At 48.3% G+C, this 22,384-nt stretch overlaps 1 protein-coding gene across 1 annotated transcript; it reads left to right on the forward strand.

Annotated features, from left to right (window-relative positions):
• The first annotated feature begins 12,128 nt into the window (after nucleotides 1–12,128).
• Nucleotides 12,129–15,275, forward strand: LOC126541757 (adhesion G protein-coupled receptor E4-like). Its single transcript, XM_050188686.3, has one exon. It carries the CDS (start codon nucleotides 13,686–13,688, stop codon nucleotides 15,033–15,035), a length of 1,350 nt encoding a protein of 449 aa, XP_050044643.2. The 5' UTR covers nucleotides 12,129–13,685; the 3' UTR covers nucleotides 15,036–15,275.
• The last annotated feature ends 7,109 nt before the right edge of the window (nucleotides 15,276–22,384 follow it).

Consider the following 22,384-nt stretch of genomic DNA (forward strand, 5'->3'; position numbering starts at 1 on the left):
TTACTAATATTTAAGTAGTAACTATTATGAATAGTAAAACAAATAATTGAACTGTGCTCATGCCAATTTTTGGTGAAGCTGCATGCTATTATATACACATACTCGCGTGCGCGCGCACTTGTGCACTTTTTTGCCAAGTACTGATTATTACCATGCAGCGTAATGTAGGTCAGAAGTGACCCAAGTCCCAGACAGCCGGCATTACGATGCTTCATAAGTGATACAGACTCGCTTGCCTGCGTCCTTACGCAGGCTGGTCGCGGTTCTTATTTATAGCACTGTGAGAAATGATATTTTCACAAACGAACTATGAAAAAGAATAATGCAAGGACATGGTTCCCGAGCGTATTGTACGTTCTCCAGACCTAAAGTTTGCAAACACGATGTGAATGAGCCTCCGACTGAGGCCATTAACCGCTTTTATCCCACTGTGAGCCTGGGGGACTTTGCGTAGGCAATTAGCCATTACTACGACGATCGCTAATTTCATTAGCGCAGGCCGCTTGGGGAAATCAATTACGGCTTCATATATCGAAGCACTCCACTGAAGGTGAATTCCGAGTAATCTGTTTTGCATGTACTTAACCGATCTAGGCGACTGCCAACTGACGTTAAAAATATCGTTCGACTATTTCGGCGGGCACATCGGGACTCGACTTTCTTTCTCCTTTAACTGCAAAAATGCTGATCGTGTATTTCGAGCTCTGCATGTGGCAGTGCGTCAATACTGACATCTTTTTTACTGCTTTGGCAGCAAGCACTGAAGCGATGACTTTCTTTTTCTACTTCGCCGACTTTTTGCAGGGACAATTCAGTGCTTACTCTCCTCCTTTCTTCCTCTTTCTATGTTTCCCTTTCCCCCACACCCAGTGTAGGGTAGCAAACCGGGTGCTCGTCTGATTGACCTCCCTGCCTTTCCTGTCTTTGTTCTTTCTCTCTTCCTCGCCCACTTTTGATGGTTGGACCATCTTGCACAATAAGCAACGGAACATACCCAGTGACCCAATTTGTCTAAGCTTTGACAACTTCACCAATGCGAAGTTGTCACGGCGCGTCACTGGCACGTGCAAATTCTTGAACAATCCCTCAAAATGGATGCGCCAAGGTGACACGAGGGGTATTTAGCCTTAAATATATTAAAGCAATATAGCCCCATCCGCAACAAATGCCTCTGCTTCGAGCACGGCCGCTAGATGGACAGCCATTGCCACGAAGCTATTTCAACTGGGGTGCATTAATTAAAACGAGACATACAGTGTCACGCTACCATTAGGCGTTGAGGTTGGCAGCGAGAGTGACACTTCGTGTGCCTGCTTATGTGGCCAGGAGGATTCGTGATTCACGGATGGCATGGGTATATACAGCAGCAGGTCACACAAGAAAGCTCATCGCTGACTTCGACTGTCATCCTGAATGGTTTCTGCCACAATTTTCATGACTGAAGAATTTTTTTGCTTCCTGCCTAAAGAAATAGGAATGATGTGACAGAAAGAAAGTGTACACTGCATGAGCTGCCAAAACGCGCACCCGGAAGTAAAGAATATACAGGACACATTGTTCACTTACTAAAGCTTGGAAGTTTACGTTCCTTAGTGGCTAGTAAATGACGAAGAGCAACGGCCTACACTAAAGCTTATGCCGGGTTCAGTGTTTGCTAAATAGTGCGTAAGAAAGACACTATTGAGCAACATTAACTTTCCTTGCCATGAAATCTCTTTTTTAATTCATTTCGCGGACAAAAACAAGTCTATCACCATTAGTGCAAGTGAAGGCCTAACTTGTTCTTTTTTATTTCTCGACGAGAAGTTTAACCTGGCAGACAAGCGAGATCTCAAGAATTTCGACGTATATTGTATTTTGACCGTTCATAGCGTGGTATAGCTTCTCGCAACTTTCTAGGTTGAACCTTTGGTTCTGTTAGGAAGCAAGGCAGCCCTGCCGTACACCGAAAAACAATTAACTGGACTTTATCAGATGCTATCATAATCTATGACGTCACAATGAGCTATTGCAGTAACTTCAGGGAGGCATCGACACCCGCCTTCTGTTCTCGCGTATTTTCTGGCTTGCCAAGCCATCCCTTCCCCTTACAATAGCAGTGGTCCTTTCGATATTGCAAGCGTAACTTACTATAACACACATATGCTTATAACATATACACAGGTGGTGGCCCCCTGGCCTCGTCAAGCTGTATGTTTACAGCTTTCTTGCCAGGTTATCCTTCCACACTGTACTTTGTGCATGTTGTAAATGAACTTGACTTGACTTGACTTGACATATAATACTTATATACACATAATACCGCTTTTACTTGGAAATAAATTTAGACCCATTACAATGTATGGAGTGATATATCGCAAACACCCGTTTTTCTCGGAGCGCCGTAAATGTGTACTAGCGAGAAATAGCGACATGCAGCACGCTATACGGAGGTCGTTTCACGTGCCTTCCCTTTGAATTAGAGCTCTGCGCACGGCGGTGAGGCGGAATCGTCGACAACAATGGGCCATTGTGAGCCATTGAGATCCTCGCACGAAGGCAACTGCTCGCGAGCGCAATTCCATCGCAGAAACGCCTGCAGGCGCTGCAGCTTGCCTCGCCGCGTGTTTTGCCGGAAGCATATACGCTGTACTATATCGTCTCGCTCGCCTTCGCGATCAACGGTGTAGAATGAAAAGTGTGCGCGCGGGTGTGTTGTGAAGTCCTTTTGTTTTTATGCACGTGAGACGTCGAGACTCGCGTCTATCGAGAAGTTTTTGTTTGCGATTAAAGCTCACGCTGCGCTTTCTGTCCCGTTGAGAACGGAAAGAGGAAGACGAAAATCATGCCAACAACGCGAAGTTCGACGCTGTCCCTTCACGATTGCGCATGTTAAACGTGGGTGTGACGAGTGCGAGCGGAAGCAGTCGAGAGGAATAGATAACCTGAATCTTATTCTGGAAAGGGCAGAGATAGATAGATAGATAGATAGATAGATAGATAGATAGATAGATAGATAGATAGATAGATAGATAGATAGATAGATAGATAGATAGATAGATAGAGAGAGAGAGAGAGAGAGAGAGAGAGAGAGAGCGCAAAGATAGCAAAGACAGGGAAATCAACCAGATGAGTCTCGAGTTTGCTACGGTACACTGGGTCTGGAGGGAAATGGGATATACAAACAGGAAAAGAGTGAGAGTGAGAAGGTAGGAATATAAACAATCACTCAGTCCATTGTACTTCAAGAACTGAGCTATAGCGCGCGAATAGCTTTTTTTATTATTGCGCTAGAGACGGACATGTCCGTGGTGCCAGTATTTTAGATTGAAAAAATGGTCTAGAGTCCAGCCATTTTAAAAACAATGTCTTTCTTAGCGAGTTACCCCCTCTTTTCATTCAATGCCACATCGGGGGATTGGCATCGCCGCTATGCGGTGAGCTGCTGAAACTCCCGAGGGACGGGCAGCTTCGGAAGGTCAGGGAGGCTCAGTGGGCACGAAAAACTGCCGAGACTCCCCCACAGCGGGCAGCTCGACTCCACAATAATTTACATGGTTCCTAAACCCAAATCTCACCCACAACTCGCCCAGGACGACAATGTCTTTGATCGACGACAACTAGAGGTTAAATCGACGTCCATCGTCTTTCTTTTTTAGAAGGGGCCGATGGCTTGTGCTTCAAGTGGATGAACGCCCAAATGAACTCCGACAACGTTAATTAAGTTCGAAATACACAAAGTAGTTCAATCGAACAACACAAATTAGCGGAAAGACGAGTCCCTGGAATATTGCCTCTGCTATAGGGGAATTTCTCGTCCACGCAACCTATCACCCTGCTCCTTACAGTGTGATAATCAACAGTGGTCGAACAAGGGATGTCTCGGGCTAGAGCAATTGTTTCTATAATGGGACTTGCCTTGGTCAGGGGAAAAGAAGTCCCCTTGTCAAAACATTGATTCCATCAGGAAACACTCCTTGTTCGAGGACTGTTGATTACTTCCGGGGCCGTACCCAGCAGTTATTTTCGGGAAGATTTTTGCGAGGACAACAGTGATCCCTTCAAAGACTCACTCATTCTCGCGTTTGAATCAAGCATACTCGTAAGCTAGTATAAACATATAACGCATATATACTGACATGTCCATATAATATAATGACAGTCATGTAAATTGTGCTGAGCAGTATACCTCCGCAGCAATGATTTCGGAGGGTGTCAGGAGCACCCAGCCCGCCCCCTGGTTACGCCCGAGCATGATTACTTAAACTCTCCATCCTCATGTAAATCTTTTCTGTCATGTTTGTTCCTCGCGCGTAGAACATTTCGTTACTCCCAATGTATCTGCTTGGAAATAAAGCAGATGGCTTTGTGCAGTAGACAGGAACGGGCAGTGAGTGAAATGTTCACTACTGCCTCAGTGCTCATCAAAAAAATTTTTTTTTCCTAAATGTTAGACAATTTATCCCCCCTTTCTGCCCTGCTCTAATGCCGAATGACACTATGGTTAAAGAACTAAGTAAATAAATAAAATAAATAAAGAGCAGGAAGAGCAAAAAAAAAAAAGAAGAGAGTGAGTAAAGAGGTTTCTAAGCTTCCCCCCTCCCCCCGCCCCCCGGAATTTTCTTATTGTTGAAAAACAAATTTGACCACTTGTCTCACTGAATGCACCAGTTCTTGTCAGGTCGGCGAAGCTAAACAACAACAAGCTTCGTCCATAATCTGGAGAAAGACACGTCCGAAAAACTACGCGGGCGCCGATAGCTCTTCTTCTGCCACGGAACACTACAGCCACCAGTTCCATGACTTCCATGGACCTGCATATTAATGTACGCTGGACGGTGTACGCGACTTACTTTGCTTGCGCTCTTCTCTCTCCACCTCTTTCTATCTCCTTATCCCGTCTCCCCTGTGCAGAGTAGCCAACAAGAAGTACCTCTCGTTATCCTCCCTTCTACAGCGAAGCTGTATATGGCTAGGGTTCTGTGCATTTTTGTTCTCCGCGAACAAGAACTATCGTCATTAATGGCTCATAGCCCCGTAAGCATTCATACTCCTGTTCCTACAGTGTGTTTCGCCGTGCCTGTAAGCCAGAGAATACAAGCACCCAGCAAAGTGAAGCGACCAGTGCTTAAATTCTTTAAAATCATGCATATATATAACATACACAATGGATGGATGGATGGATGGATACAACTTTCTTGTACGTCCGGCAAGGTTTAACGCGACCCGGGCTCAGGTCTCTCACGGGGGAACGTCAAGGCCCTGCCTCAACGCCGCCTCACGGGCTTGCTGGACTGCCCACGTCTGGATTCCGAGGTCTGAGCTGCGCAGAGCGGCGGCCCACCTCGACGACAGGGTCTCCGGAGTAACTGGCATTCCTCATATAACTATACACTGCACTCCCACAGCATGTGTTTGAGTGTTGCTGGTCCTTCCTGGCACAATTTGCACGTGTCGTCCTGATGCTTATCTGGGAAGATACGTTTCAGAGTGAATGGATTAGGGAAGGTGTTCGTCTGGAGTTGTCTCGAGGCTACGGCCTGCCTCTTGTTCAATTTGGGACTCGGCGGTGGGTATGTCCTTCTGGCGTTCAAATATGCACTGGTTATGTCATTGTATCTAGTGAGCCTGTCCATACAGAACAGAACATTCAGAACAGCATGTCGAAAACTGTCATCATCAATGACTCATACCTCCTTAAGCAAGAAAAAAATGCAATGGCTCATAGTCCCGTAATATGGGCAGTACAACGGGCCCGCGAAGTGGCCGACATGCTTGGCCTTTCGGTCCCAACGTGGCAGCGACTCGCTTCGGGCTGGGAAACTAGCGCGACCTAAGGGATCATAATAAAGTTTTTTCTATCCATCCATCCATCATAATCCCGTAAGGCTCATGGCTACTCACTTTGCGTGAATTAGCTGCGATGAAACTACCGCTGTTGTCGAAGCCGGTGATTTCAATGTGGATGTGCCTGTACCGAAAAGGGAGCGGTTTACGCATTCCGTGTTGCAGACATATCCCTTGCGATGCCACACCAATCCGGCCCAACCGACCACCCAGCGGCGTACGTGCATCGATTTGACATTATGAAAGAATGTGATTGTAGATGCGAGTAAAATAACAGCCACCGATCAAGGCAACAAATGAGTGTGCGTACCTTTCGTCACGATGACCACCCATCAAGACAATAAATGAGTTAGTACCTATGTTCAAAATTACGTGTCACCTCCGTGTAGTGTGCTAAACAGCATCGTTAGTCAGCCACCTTCACAGAAAGGCATGGCTCAGGATTTTGTTTCTATACATGCTCTCTTTTTCTCAGGCATTCACCTTGAGCTGTACCGTTAGGGTCTCCATAACAAAACACGCCCCCTTGTGTGTCCCTGCCTCTATCCTGGCAAGCGCTATTATTGAATACTAGGTGTCAACCACACTGGCATGGAAAATAGAAAGCGAGGAAAAAAAAACGAAAACAGAAGAGAAAGCACAGAAAGATTTGATGAATACCGTGTACCCAGCAAACGTGAAAGGCATACTACAACATGAGTGAGTGTTCTTTTTACTTTATTTATTTAGTGTATCTTTATTTATTACATACCGCCGGCCTAATTTTGAGGCCTTAGGCAGGAGTTGGAGGAGTATTACAACATGTTATAAGCTAAGTACACAAAAGCAAAGCGCAAATGGCAAGAAAGGGAACTTCTAACACTTATATTTTATTTAGAAGCCCACCAAGGTTACTCCGTTCACGTCACTATATATTATTTATCTCCGTGGGGGACATGAACTGCAAGAAAAATCAAAGCAATTCATTCACTACTTAAACTAATTGCAATAATACAACGCGGCTCTCTGACCGAGAGCCACATATCGCGGGACCACCTGCGTAATCAGGTAAATTGAACGAATAATTCGAGGTTAGCTATACTTGTGTCTACATGGTCAATTGGAAATATAGACACACGGAACCAGGCTTTCATGAAGATTCACTTGAACTTCCCTATGCGCACATGCGCCCTAATGTTGGTGACTAGGAAGTTAATTAATGCAATTAGTTTTTTTTTCGTCAATGAATTGCTTTGCGTACTTTTCTGTGCAGGTGGTTCTTGCTTGGGAGTAAAATTCGTCTGTAGTGACGTAACTGGAGCAACATTTATAGGATTAAAACGAGTTATTGGAGTAGGAAAAGAGACCTGTATAATGAGATATCAGTAAACTGTGTCCCCGCTTAAAATTGGCCTGAATTCTGTTTTTTTTCTGATCATTTAAAACAGAAGAGATGCGGCATAAACATGGAGTCCCTATCATTTCTCTAAGGACGACGAGACCGGCAGGTGGAGTTATGAGGGGGGACATCGAGACTTTCCCTCCGGAATAGAGATAGTTCAGTCTCTGAAAAAGCATACACGCGGGCTCACTTGAAGGTACGAGATAGAAGAATCGCAAGCAACACACTTCCGGCGGCTTCATTTGGCTTTGCAGGAAAGCAAAAGAAAGGAAGATGAAATATCGGATAGGCTGTATCGGGTAGACTCAGCCGCAGGGCGTACGTGAAACGTATTGTGCTGCAGAGGGTGTATGCGCAATAGGGATACCGAGATGACGTAACCAAATACACAACATATTCGCGCATTAGAATGCTTACATGCGGAACTTACGTTACAGATAGCGGGTGGTCTCACGGTATAGTTTTGAAATCGTGCTCGCAGTTTGGTTTTGCAGAGGATGTTCTGGCGCTATAGGGTAAAGAAATGACCCCCCCCCCCCCTCCCCTCGAGTGCTGGCGTCCGATGCTTCCCTGCGCCGCTCGGGCCCGTCGATCTTGCGCATGCGTCAATCTCCTGCGCTCCCTTAGGGAACGGACACGTTTCGTCGCGGGCAACGGGGTCGGATTTCCCGTTGTCCTGCTGCCCGAGTCTCCTCGCGCCATTCTTGGGCCCTACGTGTCGAACGCAGGGGCGCCATAGCCGAGGGAACTTGAAATGTCCGCAACAAACCTCGCAGTTGTAGGCATTATAACTCCTGACAAACACTGTAGTTTCACTTTGATGAATTACATGTCCACTATGGCGCAGTGAGCTCTCTCGAACGCGACCCCTCCCACTCGCATGGAGCAACGTACTGTCGAGGTGTGTACGTCTCTCTGAACTCCGTGCGCGAGGCTAAGTTCAGCTCCGATCGCATCATGCGTGGCGCGACAGCAGCGCCATCTGCGCACGCATGAATGAGTAGTAGGTTATTTTGTCTACACAACGATCCCAAAGCAAGGCGCGTAGGTGGTAGGGTTGCAAATGTATGGGTGATAATAGTATCGCATGTCTTGGTTACCCGTGCTTTCAGAAAGGACCGATTTTACCAAGACATTTCACGTCAGAAAGTAAGGAGATCCGACGCACATGTTGGAATCTGTGTGAAGCGAAGCTTTTGTGAAGCGCTTAGGGTAGGGGCAAATGCTGCAAAAATGTTCATCTCCAACGCGTGTTGCGATATATACACACACACACACACACACACACAAACACACACACACACACACACACACACACACACACACACACACACACACACACATATATATATATATATACATATATATATATATATATATATATATATATATATATATATATATATATATATATATATATATATATATATATATATCGGTCGCGTACCTGGCTAGCAAGACTGCAAAGACGCAGAGACGTACACCACGCGACCCACGTGAGCCACGTGACCGTGAATTACGCCGGTCTTCGCGACAGCGGCGCACCTTTCATTACACCATCTTCCGGTCGGCCCAATTTGCTATTGCACTGTTTCGAGGATTGGACCACTTTAATCGGCGAGAAACCGACCGGGGAGACGCATGCCAAACCCTGGGAAAGAAAGCGTTTAGAACTTAATAAAGCCATTATTAGCGCGAACGCGTTGCAATGAGGATGGTGAGGTACCGCTTGTGGTTTCATTGCGCATTCCTCTAGAGGCCAGAGCCGGCCGCCGGCAAATCTATAGGAGCAGAACAGACAGTTCTCCACTGTTACGCTGATTCGTTACATGAGTGGAGCCCTGTGGGTGCGGTACTTGGCAAGAAAGCAGCCGCAGCAGCCACGGTCAGCAAGATCTGGCAGAGTTCCCCGAGAAAACTCCGATTTAGGATTATCCGGAACGAACGTACACGTTAGAATACCTGTAGAAAATATCTATGACGCTGCATTATATGTACTTACATGTTATAAGTTATATATAATTGGATGGCGCAGAAGAAAGAGTTGCCCTGCCTCGCATTATATTGTTGGTCAACATACGTTGCTTGTTTATAAGCCTGCGCTGACACATTCATCCACAAAATATATCCAGCGAGATGTCGACCGACTGGCGAAGACAAAACTGGGGTGGGCCAGGCAAAGAAAGGTACCGCTTTAAACAGAAATTAAGGTGAATAAATTCAGTAGTTTTGCGTACTAAAACTACGATCTGATTAAGAGGCATGCTGTAGTGGGCGACTCCAGATTATTTCTAACACTTGGACCAGGATCGAACTCGCGACCTCGTGCTCAGCAGTGCAACGTCACAGCCCCTAAGCTACTGGCTACTGCGGTGGGTGCGTAAGCTTTTTTTATTTTTAAAGTGGCGCTGCATGACTGCATTTGATTGAACGTGCATCAGCAATAGTAGAGCGCGCGTTCTCAGGCACAGCGATTGCTTTGTCGTTCCGGATCCTCTTCCGGCCTCTAAATGGCGGTTATCTGGGCCGATTCTCACATATCCGTGTCGAGGCCGTTGTGCGAGAACCACGCGGCATCGTATTTTTGTCCCTCTTGAGCACCGGCCGCAAAGGGACTCGAAGCCCTGTGCCGATTTCAATGGTTGGCCACATGCACGGTCAACAAAACCCACCAGCTGGAGAGAGAGAGAGAGAGAGAGAGAGAGAGAAGCGATAGAAACAAAGGGCAGGGAGGTCGACCAAGCCAACACGCGTCCAGTTTGCTATACTTACACGTGTGTAGGGGTCTTCGAGGGACAAATGGAGGAGAGAGGGTAAGAGGCATTAACAGTAAACACGTGTGGGGCTGCACAAACACCAGATAGCACCGGCGTGCTAATAGCAGCCCTCCTATGGAAGAATAATGCACCTCCGGTGGAATAGCTCTCAAAGGCGGTCAGAGACTTGACATCCTGCCATCCGCTGGAATGAACGCAATCTTTGAAGCTGGCCGCCAAATGTGCACCGGTCGTCTAGTACTACGGTATTATTGTGTATTTGCTTTTATTGTTTTCATCTGAAAAGACATCAATCACACAGAGGCGACAACCTTCTCGTTGCTCGAAGGTTCTCTCTCTTTTCGGTGTATATTTCTTGCCTGGAGCAACGATGGTACCCAGCGTTGGGAGCCAATCGGTGCTGACATCGCGCAGGGCTGCATAGTTTCTATGTAGAGCTGAGAAAGTTCATGCAGTACTGAGTGAGCTTTAGCGGAGATTTCCAAGGGACAGCCATAGAGGAAGTTTTCAGCAGACTTCACATAACACGAATGATGTGAGGTGCAAGTTTTTCATCAACAGTAAGTAATTTCGGTGTCGCAACGAGCATGAAACATTCGTGGAGCCGATGGTGAAGTGATGGTAAGGAGAGCGTGACTACTGCTATCTGTTATAGTCTCATGAGGCTCGCGATGCTTATTGCTTTGCATCTGAAGCATCCTGAGAGCTTATGCCAATATAAGTCCCTTGACTGTCATACGCTGCCAAGCACTTATTTCCTTTATAACAATCTTTCTATTAGAATTCGTGGCAATAAAAGTAACTTCAGAAAAAGTGCCTTGATACAAATGGTTTGATAAATGAGTCGGATGCGTCATATCAATGTAATACTCTACTCACACCGCTTCTGAACGCCTCACTTAACAAAAGCGCAATTTATGAAAGAGACACAGCTTCCTACATAAAAGGCGGTACCTAATACTTCGCTATGTTTTGTGTTTCAGATGAGACGAGTTCTGGTGGAGTACACCGCCTGAATAAAGATGAGGCGAGGCCCGTTGATCGCGTGGTTGCTTCGCATGCGGGCAATGACACTTTTGACGTCCAGTCCAGTTCTCGCGGGAGACTGCAATGCCACCTCGCCTTGGACAGTGTCCCGAGAAACCTACGAGGACATTCCGGACGCCGCATTCAAGTCACTCATGCGGTGTCCGGTAGACATGCACGGCTGCTCTGACGACCTGTTTAGCTGCGAGCCCGGGACCTACGTTGCCACCTGTTCATGCGCGCCGAACTGCAGAGTATACAGGGACTGCTGCTGGGACATGGAGTTCTCCCTTGAGGACGAGTCTGAATTTCCGGAGATTTCCTGTGTACCGGTTCAACTTTCATCTAGGCTGCTAAAGTACGTCTACATGGTAGTTGGTTGCCCGCCCTCGTGGCCGCACGACGAAGTGAGGAAAGCCTGCGAGAGCGCGGAGTCGTTTAACGAGACCTTCTATCACATCCCGGTGACAAGCATCAATCATGTCACTTACAGGTGAGCCGGGTTATCTATCTGCTTTGCTCCGAACAAGCAGTCTTCGGGCCTCAGCTCCCTACTTCACTTCTCTGATGTCCGATGTCGTAGGCAGCGAGAAATCCCTGGAGCCAAGATTGATCACAGAAACTTCCGAGATATCGCCCGCAGCTTTCGCATTAGCGCTTCCATCGTGCCGTCTACGCTGTTTCGCGCAGGAGTAGTGGACACTGATGTCAACATCACGGTGACGGAGCGTTCTTTTAGTTACGTCTTTCAAGGAGCTACTTGATTCCACAGCATTATTTGTGGGTTTATTGAAGGTCATTTCGGCACATTCCCTGCACATTTATAGAAAGACCAATTGTGTATGAACTAACTGCCAATGTAAGCGAAAAGCCGAACGCTTCTACAAAGCTATTTCCTTGATTAGAATAATGATGCGCGCAGGCTTATATTTGTTACATCGAGGAAATTTAGGTTGTATTGTTTCATTGCGCAATTGCATAATGACGTAGGTAAGTGGTACACTTAGTTGACTCATTCTATGAAACAGTTCAACACTGTCGCTTATGTGCCAGTGAGTAATAAATCAGAGAAAACCTGACAGGTCCTCGTGGTACACTTGAGTGACTGCTGGCGCCATCCCTATAAGTTGGCGGTTCATTCCAGGACATTTCAAGTTTCTATGATTCTTTGCTGATTTATGTACGAAACTGCGCTTCCTATCTCTGACTTCACGAGCGCGCCTCTGCTTACAGGTGTTCACGTAACTAGCTGGTGCAACCTGGAGCCAGTATTGCGCAATTATATAACCAGAAACTAACCGCGCTGTTTCGTTTCGGCAAATGCAATGCTTCGGATTTGCCGCATTTCCTATTCCACTTGCCTGTTGTTGCTGCTCTTGCTCCTCTGTACTATAGCACTGTTCCCAACATGTCCGTCCTTTAAGGCCAAAGCCTTAAATAGCTTAAAAAGCGGCGTCTAGTCGAGTGGTTAAAAAAAATGTCGTCATGAAGTCGAGTGGTTGAAGAAAAGTTGACGAGTGGTACAAAAGATACTATCATCAGTAATGGCTCTAATAATGGCAAGTAAGCAAAGCTGTAATGACTGAATATGAATGAAGACACGAAAGAAAAAAGAACGAAGGAAAGAAAGAAATGAAACATCAACATCAGGAATACCTACCCCCGTAAGCAAGCAAAGATGGAAGGGCTAAATTTGAAAGAAGAAACGAAAAAAACGAAAGAACGAAATAAAGAACAAAAGAAAGAACAAAAGAAAGAGAGAACAAAGAGGGAACAAACGAAAGAAAGGAAGAACTAAATAACCTTTAGGTAGGGCATTACGTGCTCGCATGTGTCGTTGAGGAAAGCGAAGTACAGCGCAATACGTTTACTTCACACTGCAGCTTCTTATGTCTTGCAAGAATTCTGGCCCCTAATTTCACATAACTTAATGCATTACCACGTGTGAAGCAGGCATTCGCCTTCACGTGTTACAGGAGTTTAACATGCTGCTGACTTCCTTTTTCTTTTTCCTTTTTACGTGAAAGATGTCTTTTGTGATTTGTTTTTAGTCTCAGCAGCACTGTTTACTTTGATTTGTGACTTGCGTTTCTGTTCATTTTAGGCCGTATTTTCAATTTTAACGACTATTGTTGCTGCCTTGCTTCTGTAGTGCGCATTGTTAAGTTCTTGGTCTCAGTGTAATCGTTCTTTGATTTGATTAATGCGTTAATGTATTTTGATCTTAACATATATATATATATATATATATATTTTCTGTACTGACTACTAACGCAATTCTCCGTAAGGGGCTCTGTAACGTATACTTATTAGTGAATGAAATAAACGAAGTATTTCAGTAAGACAGGCCACTGTTTTGAAAAGGAGACTTGTCATTGTCAAGCCACTTGGACAAGCATATCTTTATATGTCGGATCGCCAGTTCACTTCTATGGTGCTTTCTAATTTATTAGGCTTACTTAATCTCATTCTTTGCTTCAACATATCAAGTTTGTATCTAATTCTACGTAATCTTGTGCCATCGTTCCAGGAATGGTTTCTGCGCGCTCTGCAACGACGATGTCGCGAACGTCACCTTCTGGAACGCCGCTTTGATCGGACCGAAGAAACCTGTCCGGGTCTCCCTGCCTCAGTTTCTTAGCGGCGAGCCAAAGTTGTACCTGAGGCCCTGCGTCATGGACAAACCTGACGACTTGTGCGATCAACATGTCGCCGAACACATCTCGGACAAATGCAAAACATACTACGCACCCGTCAGCGACGCGGGAGATCCCTACTCACCGGTCTATCGGAATGTATACTGTGCCACATGCTACGGCGCCAACGTGTCCCGACTGTCTTGCAGCCGAACGAGGCATGTGGCCAACTTCACCATAACAGGGCGCAGGCGCCCAGCCGGACAAAAGAGACCCGCTGCCGCACGCCCTCCAAACCTGGCCGCCATATTCAAGCCCGTGGTTAGCACTCCTACCTGCTACGCCCAACACAACGGCCACTGCTACATCAGGGACGCCCCGATGCCGAAGAAAAATGGCCCGCTAATGCTGCGTCGTGGAAACAGAGTTGCCAACGGAACACCACCTGCTCAGCCTCGCGGCCACAATGCCGACGCTCCGCCAAGCACGTACAACGTATACAACTACGTGACGGTCTTCTGCATGTCCCTGTCTGTATGCTGTCTCGCGTGCAAGGTCGTCGTCTTCTGCGCTTACAAAGGGTCCCGAAGCTTCTCGTCCAAGTGTACTCTGTGTCTATCGGTCACGCTGCTGGTCACCCAGCTGCTGTACTTGCTCACAAGCCTTGTCGATGTGCAAGGAGTGCCGTGCGTGGCCATCGCCGTGCTCGTCCACTACGGCTTCCTGTCGACCTTCTGCTGGACTGGCGTACTGTCTTATGACATCTGCAGTAACATCACTTCCGTCAAGCTCTCTTCTGCTCGCAATAGGACTCTAGCTTTGTACGCCACGCTGTCCTGGTGTCTACCGCTGCTCGTTGTCGCCGCAGCTCTGCTCGTGCACTGGCTGGCTCCGGCTTCCGTGGTGTCGCCCAGCTATGGAACCGTGGCTTGCTGGATTGGCACCCTGTGGGGTTTGGTCGTGTACTTCCTGGTTCCCATGGCAACGCTCACGCTCTTCTCCCTCTTTGTGTACCTTAAGACTGTGTTCTACATCCGTGACATCGCGTCCAACGCTGCTGGCGCTCGAGAGGGACAAGAAGTGGGCGCCAGCGCGGACTGTGAGCGCAAACGGCATCGCGCCCGCATGGCGCTGTTCTGCCGCCTCGCGCTCATCATGGGAGCCGCATGGGCGGTCGCTTTCTTAGGCACATTTCTGCCTTTCGCCGAGATAGACGTTGTAGTGAACGTTCTCGTCGGACTACAAGGGCTGTACCTTTTCGTTGCTTTCAAGGACTACCGCTTTTTTTGGGGGTCGATTGCAGGCCGGCAGAAAGTAGCAGTCAGGGGCAGCCGCGGAACTTCCCAAACCATCATCACCTCATCGAAGAAAAACTGTATCTCGGAGTGACTGTGACGCGCTGTGACCGGCAGCAAAAGGATGCCGCCGGGCCCTCTGCTTGCGAGTGCGTGCCTTCAGTTCTTTTTGGATTCTTTTGTTCTTGAAACTTAACTTCATTCATTTATATTTTGATTTTGCAGCATAGCTTTCGCCACAAGAAACCATGAACAGCACCGCGATGTGCTAACACAATAAAGACCACCCCCCTCTCACCCCCTTTCCCCTTACGGATAACATACAAGATCCAGATGTACGCTTCTGTGGTTTGTTTCAGGGCGCACATTCGTCAGCTTTTCTGGAATCGCCATTTGGCGCTCCTGCCCTTGCAGCGACCCTGTGCCCCGTTTACTGAGGCTATCATCACCTGTCAAGGTTCTCTTCCATCGGCATAAACAACAGCAGCTGGTCGTTGCGTATCGCGCATGCGCAGTCGCGCACAGGACAACACGGCGGCGACGGTGACTGCTCGATACGCCTCGAGTGTCCGTATAATTGCTCTCGCAATGGGATGGAAAGAGAAAGAATGAACCGGGCTAAAGGATGGTGCACGAGGCTTACCCCACGAGGGCTTACAGTATGCGAGTATAACCCGCAAATCCGTTTTCCTTAATTATTTGCTTCCTGGTACTTTGTCCACCAGCGAGAAAACAAGCTCGTATGAGCAGAGAAAGAGAACAATAATACCGGTTGTTTTCTGCTCGCCCGTGTTTGTGCGCTGGAATGATGTTTCATAATGCTATTCACTACCAACTAGCCCAGCTGTCTACGCTTAGAGAAAACAAGCGCGTCTGACATAAAATGCGGTGCCGTTAGAACTCACACGTAGTAATGAAGCTATATCTCCGTGATCACCTACGTTAAATACTTGCATTTCCATGCTACAGAGTACAACGGAACTGGATAGATCGCGTAGCGCGCAGCTTCCCTCCCCCCCCCCCCCCCCCCAACTTCCCTTTCCTCGAACAAACACGCACGAGTATGCCTAAAACACCTCCTCAAAAATAAGGAGACACTAAATACACAGCGCCACATTCGATGCAGAAAAGAAGAGGAAATGTCAGAAGGCTTCCACCGACCAGGTGTGTGCGGCCGTTATGAATGATTATGCAAAACATGAAGGCCGAAATAAAATGAAAGACTGCAGGAAACTGCGCATTCCGTTCGCGTCCGTAACGAACCGCACGCACTGAAGGGCAAAGAAAAAGTCAGAAAGCGGCGCTATTCACGCCACACTGAAGATGGTGAGCAAAACCAGAGCGCCTTCCCTTATTAACTAATGTTAAACTCAGAAGAACGACTCAAAGCTCTGTACATGCAAAAAAAAAAAAGAAAAGAAGAAAAAGAAGACGAAGTAGGAGGAAAGAAAAGACAGAAAAATGCCAAGACTTAATGAAAAGCAAGCAGCTTACACTACCGCGGGGCCAGGCACGCCATTTTACCTTTCCGGAGTGCGCCCGCACTGCTAAGCTGCTCGGCATTATCATTATAAGGCTTATAGGCAGGCAGGCAGGCATCCCCCGTTACTTCCCCGCTCAGCGGAGTGGAGCAGCAGCGCAGCGCCACGCAGCTATACACGGCAGAGCCTAATTGCGTCGCGATCGATGGACGCCCTCGAGTCGGGAAGAGGAATCTACGACTTCTCCGGCCAAGAAGAGCAAAGAACGAAACGGAGAACAGAAGGTACAAAGCGGGCGAAGCAATCCGAGCTCTCCGCACTCCATCTCTGAAACGTGACGGCGGCGATGTGGGTTGGGCAGGCCATCGAGATTTGGTCCACCAGAGTCCCTTCCCGTCGGCGACCGCGCCGACACGACGTACGGCCGTTCGCCACACGGCGCAAATCGTCCGCACTCGTTTCGCGGTCTCTCGTCTTCCGCGGACGCGCCGCGATGCGCAGGCGCATGCGAGCGAAGCGCGGTTGCAGCGAGCAAGCGGGCTGGCCTCGCAGCTTGCAAAGAAACGAGCGAGTAATTGAATTGCCTGGCAAAACTAATTACGCGTTTCCGACCGGGAAGCTGACGAGCGAAAGAATTGGGAGCCGGAGAGAGAGAGAGAGAGATCGCTCAGAAAGTGAAGATGGTGCCAAACATTGCGTAGTATAGTTTGGTAGAGCGTGGTAATTGTACGGTCCGTTCCCAGCATGCCTCGTCACTGAATTTGCGGGATAGTGCCGCTCTCCTGCACGCATGGTGATACCGTTACGTACAAGGAAGGAGAGGATTAAAAAAAAAAAAAACAAAGTGGAGAGTCAGCCGGAAAGTTAGTGCGCCATTCTCGGACCCCGCTCAAGACTCCGATGTCTCCGTAGAAGCTTGCTTCCGTGGCGGGTACTCTCTTACGACGTGTCTGAAAGCCTGTCGCAGCTACCCGCTCGCGACGTTGACAACAGTATGTTCTTTCCTACAGTTCTTTTCCATGCAATCAGGCACAGCAGTGACTTCTTTCCAGCCTGCCGAGAATGTCTGTGGAGTCGTCTGTTGATTTCTGACCGTTTTGAGATGATGATTACGATGACCATGGATGTGAGAAAGTGGCGTAAAGGCTGACGTATTGGCTGCAGTGAGTACATGGTAGAATTGGGGAGTAAACGAGAACCTAAATGAAGAAGAGTGCGTGGATATGGACCGTCAACGACACGCAATGCCTGTGTTTTGCGTGACACGCGCTACTCATTTGATTGCTGCCATTTGAGGGCTGTTAACGAATCGAGAGTTTCCCGCGTGCGTAGTGTTCGGCTTATTGAGGGCATACTTCAGCGACTCATCCTCTCGGCCACAGATTTCGTGTTGCGCATTGCGCATTGCACACTGCACGTTAGCTGTGGCTATAAGCCCAGATATTGCATTTCCGTATTTTCAGATATGTCGAGGACACTTTTCCATAAGTGTGCACGGAAGGGTATGGAGTTGCAGTTATACATTATTAATTGTTACATATAGAAAAGGTGCCTGCTGCTTATGCCTAGAGCCGTAATAAAAAAGATGTCCCTGAAGCAAATTAGATTACAAGATCTCTGCACAAGCTTTGTAGGCTCTCTAAACCAACGTTTGTTGTGGCTGACTGCATGGCCGCGGGCAACTATCACCGACCTGCATACTGTCACCGGCGAGTCACGAAATTTTGACCCAAAGCGTGCATCGGCGTCGAAACTGGCAATTACAATTAAAAACAACAGTACGCACCCTCACGGCGGTCCTCGTTAAGTTCAGTGATAGCGCCTGCTTTTTCTTCAATGTTCGATCGTGCGCTTTTGTATATAGGGGGCATAATGACGGCGCTTCTTAATCGACGAATAAACGAGCCCCCAGTGAGCGCTATTCCTTTTTAGTTTCTCGCGTGTTGTCCCGCATAAACAGTTCCCTTCAAAAATGTGCAGCACCAATCGTATATAGACAACCTTCTCCGCACTCATCGCAGTGGTCTGTTTAACACTTTGCGGGCGCGCCGAGGGGCCGCGGTGGCTATGCGTGGAACTGCTGAACACAAGGTTGCGAGTTCGATTACCGACTGCCGGAGTGGCCGTATTCCGTTACGGGAAGGATAAAAAAAATAGAAAAGAAACGCTCGCGCATTGCACGCATTAAGTGCACGTAAGAATAACCCCAGATGAACAAAGCTAAACCGTAGCCCTCCACTGCATACGGCGTCCCTCATAAAGCACTGTGTAGTTTGAAGACGTTAAACCCTGCGACCTAATCTGCCTTTCTCAGGCAAGCCCACAATACCCCGCAGGCTCGTGGTGTACTATGGGGTAGGGGCGTAGTACATCGAGCGAGCAGGCTTGCCCTGGTGCCCGCCGCCCGTTGACAGCGTTAGCGACGTGGGATTGTGTGAAACGAAAAGAACGAGGCGCCGCTTCTTTCTTGAGGCCCCTCACGACTTACGTACGCGTGCCTTTACATTCGCATCTCTATGCAAGAAATGTGAAATAAATCGCGCATTCAGCGCGGATATCACCGAGTGGTCGTCCGCCGTAAACATATCGCCTCGATCGTTCGAAACTTCCTTCAGAGCATGTCGCGTTGTCGAACATCGCGTAAAAAGCGGAAGAAACCATGGTTCACTAAAATGAAAGGTGCTCATCGCTCTTCTGCTGCCAGAGTGGTCTTATAAGAAAAGCGCATATATGGCGTGGGGTTTCAGAGACGGCCAGGGTGCTCACTCGTTGGTCGCTCGCAAGTTGAGTGCTACATGCGTTCCTATTTCAGTAATAAAGAATAAAAAGAAAGAGACAAGAAAAAGGACCATTCTGCTTGTATTTATGTCTCTTTCATGAGAGAACATCGTACTATAGATTCAAAATTATTGCCCTGGTTCTCCAAATGTGGCGTTCGCGTGCCACGATCCACCGAAACGAGGAAGTATGTAGCTCGCAATGCCGTTTTCATTTGAGCGCCTTGGTCAGAAGTGCAGCGAAAAATATTATTGAAAGTGATTCTAAACAGCTATACTAGATTAAAAAATAAACTAGTAGGTCCTATTTCTTACGTTTTTCCTTACGTAAGGTCCTATTCCTAACGTTCCTTAGACATTAAACCACTGATCTTCGTTAAGTGATTAAGTAATATTGTGACGCTCTTAGGTGCATAGTGGGTTCACGAATGTGACGCGCTTAGGTGCATAGTGGGTTCACGCCTCAACAAACAGTATGTGGGGGCACCGAAGGGTAGTGAACGAGGACGACGACGTGTGGCTGGCTGGCTGAGTCTCGACAGGCGCTCAGTTGACCAAGGCCATCGCTTCTAACTCTACCCGGCTTCAAAGTAACGCCTTTTGTGGGCGTAACAGAGTGGTGGAGGTGCGGGGTACGACAGAACGTACCACGGAGTCGCAACATCTAGAACTTCGCCGGAGCCGTCGTCTTGCCGGTCTCTTGCCAACGACCTTCCCTATGGCTCAGGACGGAGGTGGACAAATGCCAGCTATAGTTTCACCGTCTCAAAGGTCAGCGCCAGTTGGACCTTTGCGGCACTACATGGAACCACGCTCGTCCGCGGGAAAAGTGGGCGAAGACGTCGACGAGTGGCTGATGCACTACGCAAGGGTGAGCCGCTACAACCGTTGGGATTCTGTCACTCAGCTTGAATATGTTGCACTCTTTCTGAGTGACAGCGTTGATGTGGTATGAAAACCACGAAGACTCCCTAACAACGTGGGAGCACTTTGTTGAGGAAATTAAGAAGTGTTTTGGCGACACCCACGCCAAACAGAAACGCGCCGAGAGAACACTTGCTCAAAGAGCTCAAGCTCCTGGAGAAACATGCACTATATACATAGAGGAAATCCTCAAGCTGTGCAAAATCGTAAATCCGCAGATGTCCGAGGAAGACCGAGTCGGACATCTCCTCAAAGGAATTGCAGAAGATGTGTACAATTTCCTCATAAGTCGGGAACACGTTGATTCCGTCTCAGATGTCGTGCGTCATTGCCGTACGTTTGAGACGTTGAAAACACGTCGCATTGTGCCAAAGTTTGGACGCCTGGCGAATGTGACAACCATTGCCAGCGTCGATGAGAGCCCGTCTGCCGATCTTTCGTCTACTATACGGCAGATCGTGCGTGAAGAACTGCTGCGGCACCAGGAACTTGCGCGCGACGTCATACGACAACCTGACGCTTATTACCCGCAACACATGGCGCCTGCCGCACCCTGCGCTTCCTGGCAACCGGCGGTATGTGTCACAGACGTCAACCACAGAGGTGCTCCATGGCCACGTGAGGACACATTTACGCCCGAACACCGACCAGCAGAACACCCTCGCCCCAGCAGGTTTGCACGCAGACCGACCGTTCCTCCTGTGCAGCAGGCTCAGCCGCTCCGCTCTGCTACACGACCCCCCACGGCTGAGCGCTTCGAAGGGCAGTTCATCGATCGTCGTTTACCTGTGTGCTATAGCTGTGGCGACTTGGGTCACATTGCCAAGTACTGCAATCGCCGCCAACCACCGAGGTTCGACCGATCGACGATGTCTAGGCGGTACCGCGCTCCTCTGGGCGAAACATATTCGCCCTCGCACACATATTTAGGAAGCTTGCCTCACCAGCACCCGGAGCCGCTACGGAACCGTTCTCCAGCATCCGATCGCAGCTTGACACCACCACCCGCTCCTCGTGTAAGCCGGTCGCCCTCTCCGCGGCGTCGATACCCGTCGCCACCCCCGGAAAACTAGCCAGCGCGGCCGTTGGAGGTGAGGTCGCTGGACAATCTTCGATATCGACAGAGATACCTCCAACCATTTGTATGTTTAAGAATAAGGTGTTTGTATTAATTGACGGGGTTTCATCCATGGCCTTAGTGGACACGGGAGCAACCGTTTCAGTGATGAGGCTTGCGTTTAAAAGCCTCCTAGGACGAAAGGTGATGTTTCGCTGGGACCGTGCCGATACGTTTCGCGGAGTGAGTGGGGAGTTGTTGTATCCTGTGGGCGTGTGTAATGTAGACGTTACCTTGGGTGGTCAAATATTTAACGCGGAGTTCGCTGTTCTACCTCATTCTACGCATGACGTAATCCTGGGTCTTGATTTTTTGAAACTGTGTGGTGCCACCGTCGACTGCAAAACGGGTGAAATCAGTGTAGGTACGAGCTTTGCTGCGGCGTTTATGGAAGCCCCACCGTGTCGTGAAAGTGTGCTTTGTGTATCCCGGGATACAGTTGTGCCTCCGTTATCCGCAACGTGTGTTTCAGTCGCCTGTTTCCCCACCACCGACGGAACGTTTGACGCTACCGTGGAGCTCGTTCACCTGAGTTGCATCAAGAGGAATGTACTGATACTGTATTGCACGCTGTCAGTTGTTCAGGGACGCACCAACTTATGGGCCGTAAACTGTTCGAGTGAACCTGCAATACTACCACAGGGTCTGAAACTTGCCGCCTACCATGAAGATCACGTGCTATCGCTCGCCATTCTTACAGAGGCCCTTGATTCTGCGGATGAGCGCCATTTCGCTAATGTCTGCCCTGCGGCGCACTCCTCATTTCTGACTATGGTAAACAAGTCGCTCAGCACTAAGCAGCGTCACGAAGTGGCGAATATTCTGCTAAAACATACCCGACTGTTTGACTTCTTCCACCAAGAGGGACCACCATTGTTTCCTCCTTCTCGTATACACCATCGCATCGATACGGGATCTGCCCAACCGCTGCGACAGAAACCATACAGAGTCTCACCGTCGGAACACAAGGTGATCAATGACCAAGTCCACGAAATGCTAAATAAGAATGTAATCCAAGAATCCTGTAGTCCGTGGGCAGCGCCAGTGATCCTGGTTAGAAAGAAAGATGGTACATGGCGATTTTGTGTTGACTACCGCCGCCTCAACACCATCACTAAAAAGGACGTATATCCTCTTCCGCGTA

Source organism: Dermacentor andersoni, chromosome 2 (genome assembly GCF_023375885.2).
Source record: "Dermacentor andersoni chromosome 2, qqDerAnde1_hic_scaffold, whole genome shotgun sequence".
Taxonomy (NCBI): Eukaryota; Metazoa; Arthropoda; class Arachnida; order Ixodida; family Ixodidae; genus Dermacentor; species Dermacentor andersoni.

What these genes read in the sequence shown, in the direction of transcription:
- LOC126541757 (XM_050188686.3), top strand. Translation starts at nt 13,686, where the DNA reads ATGGACAAACCTGACGACTTGTGCGATCAACATGTCGCCGAACACATC.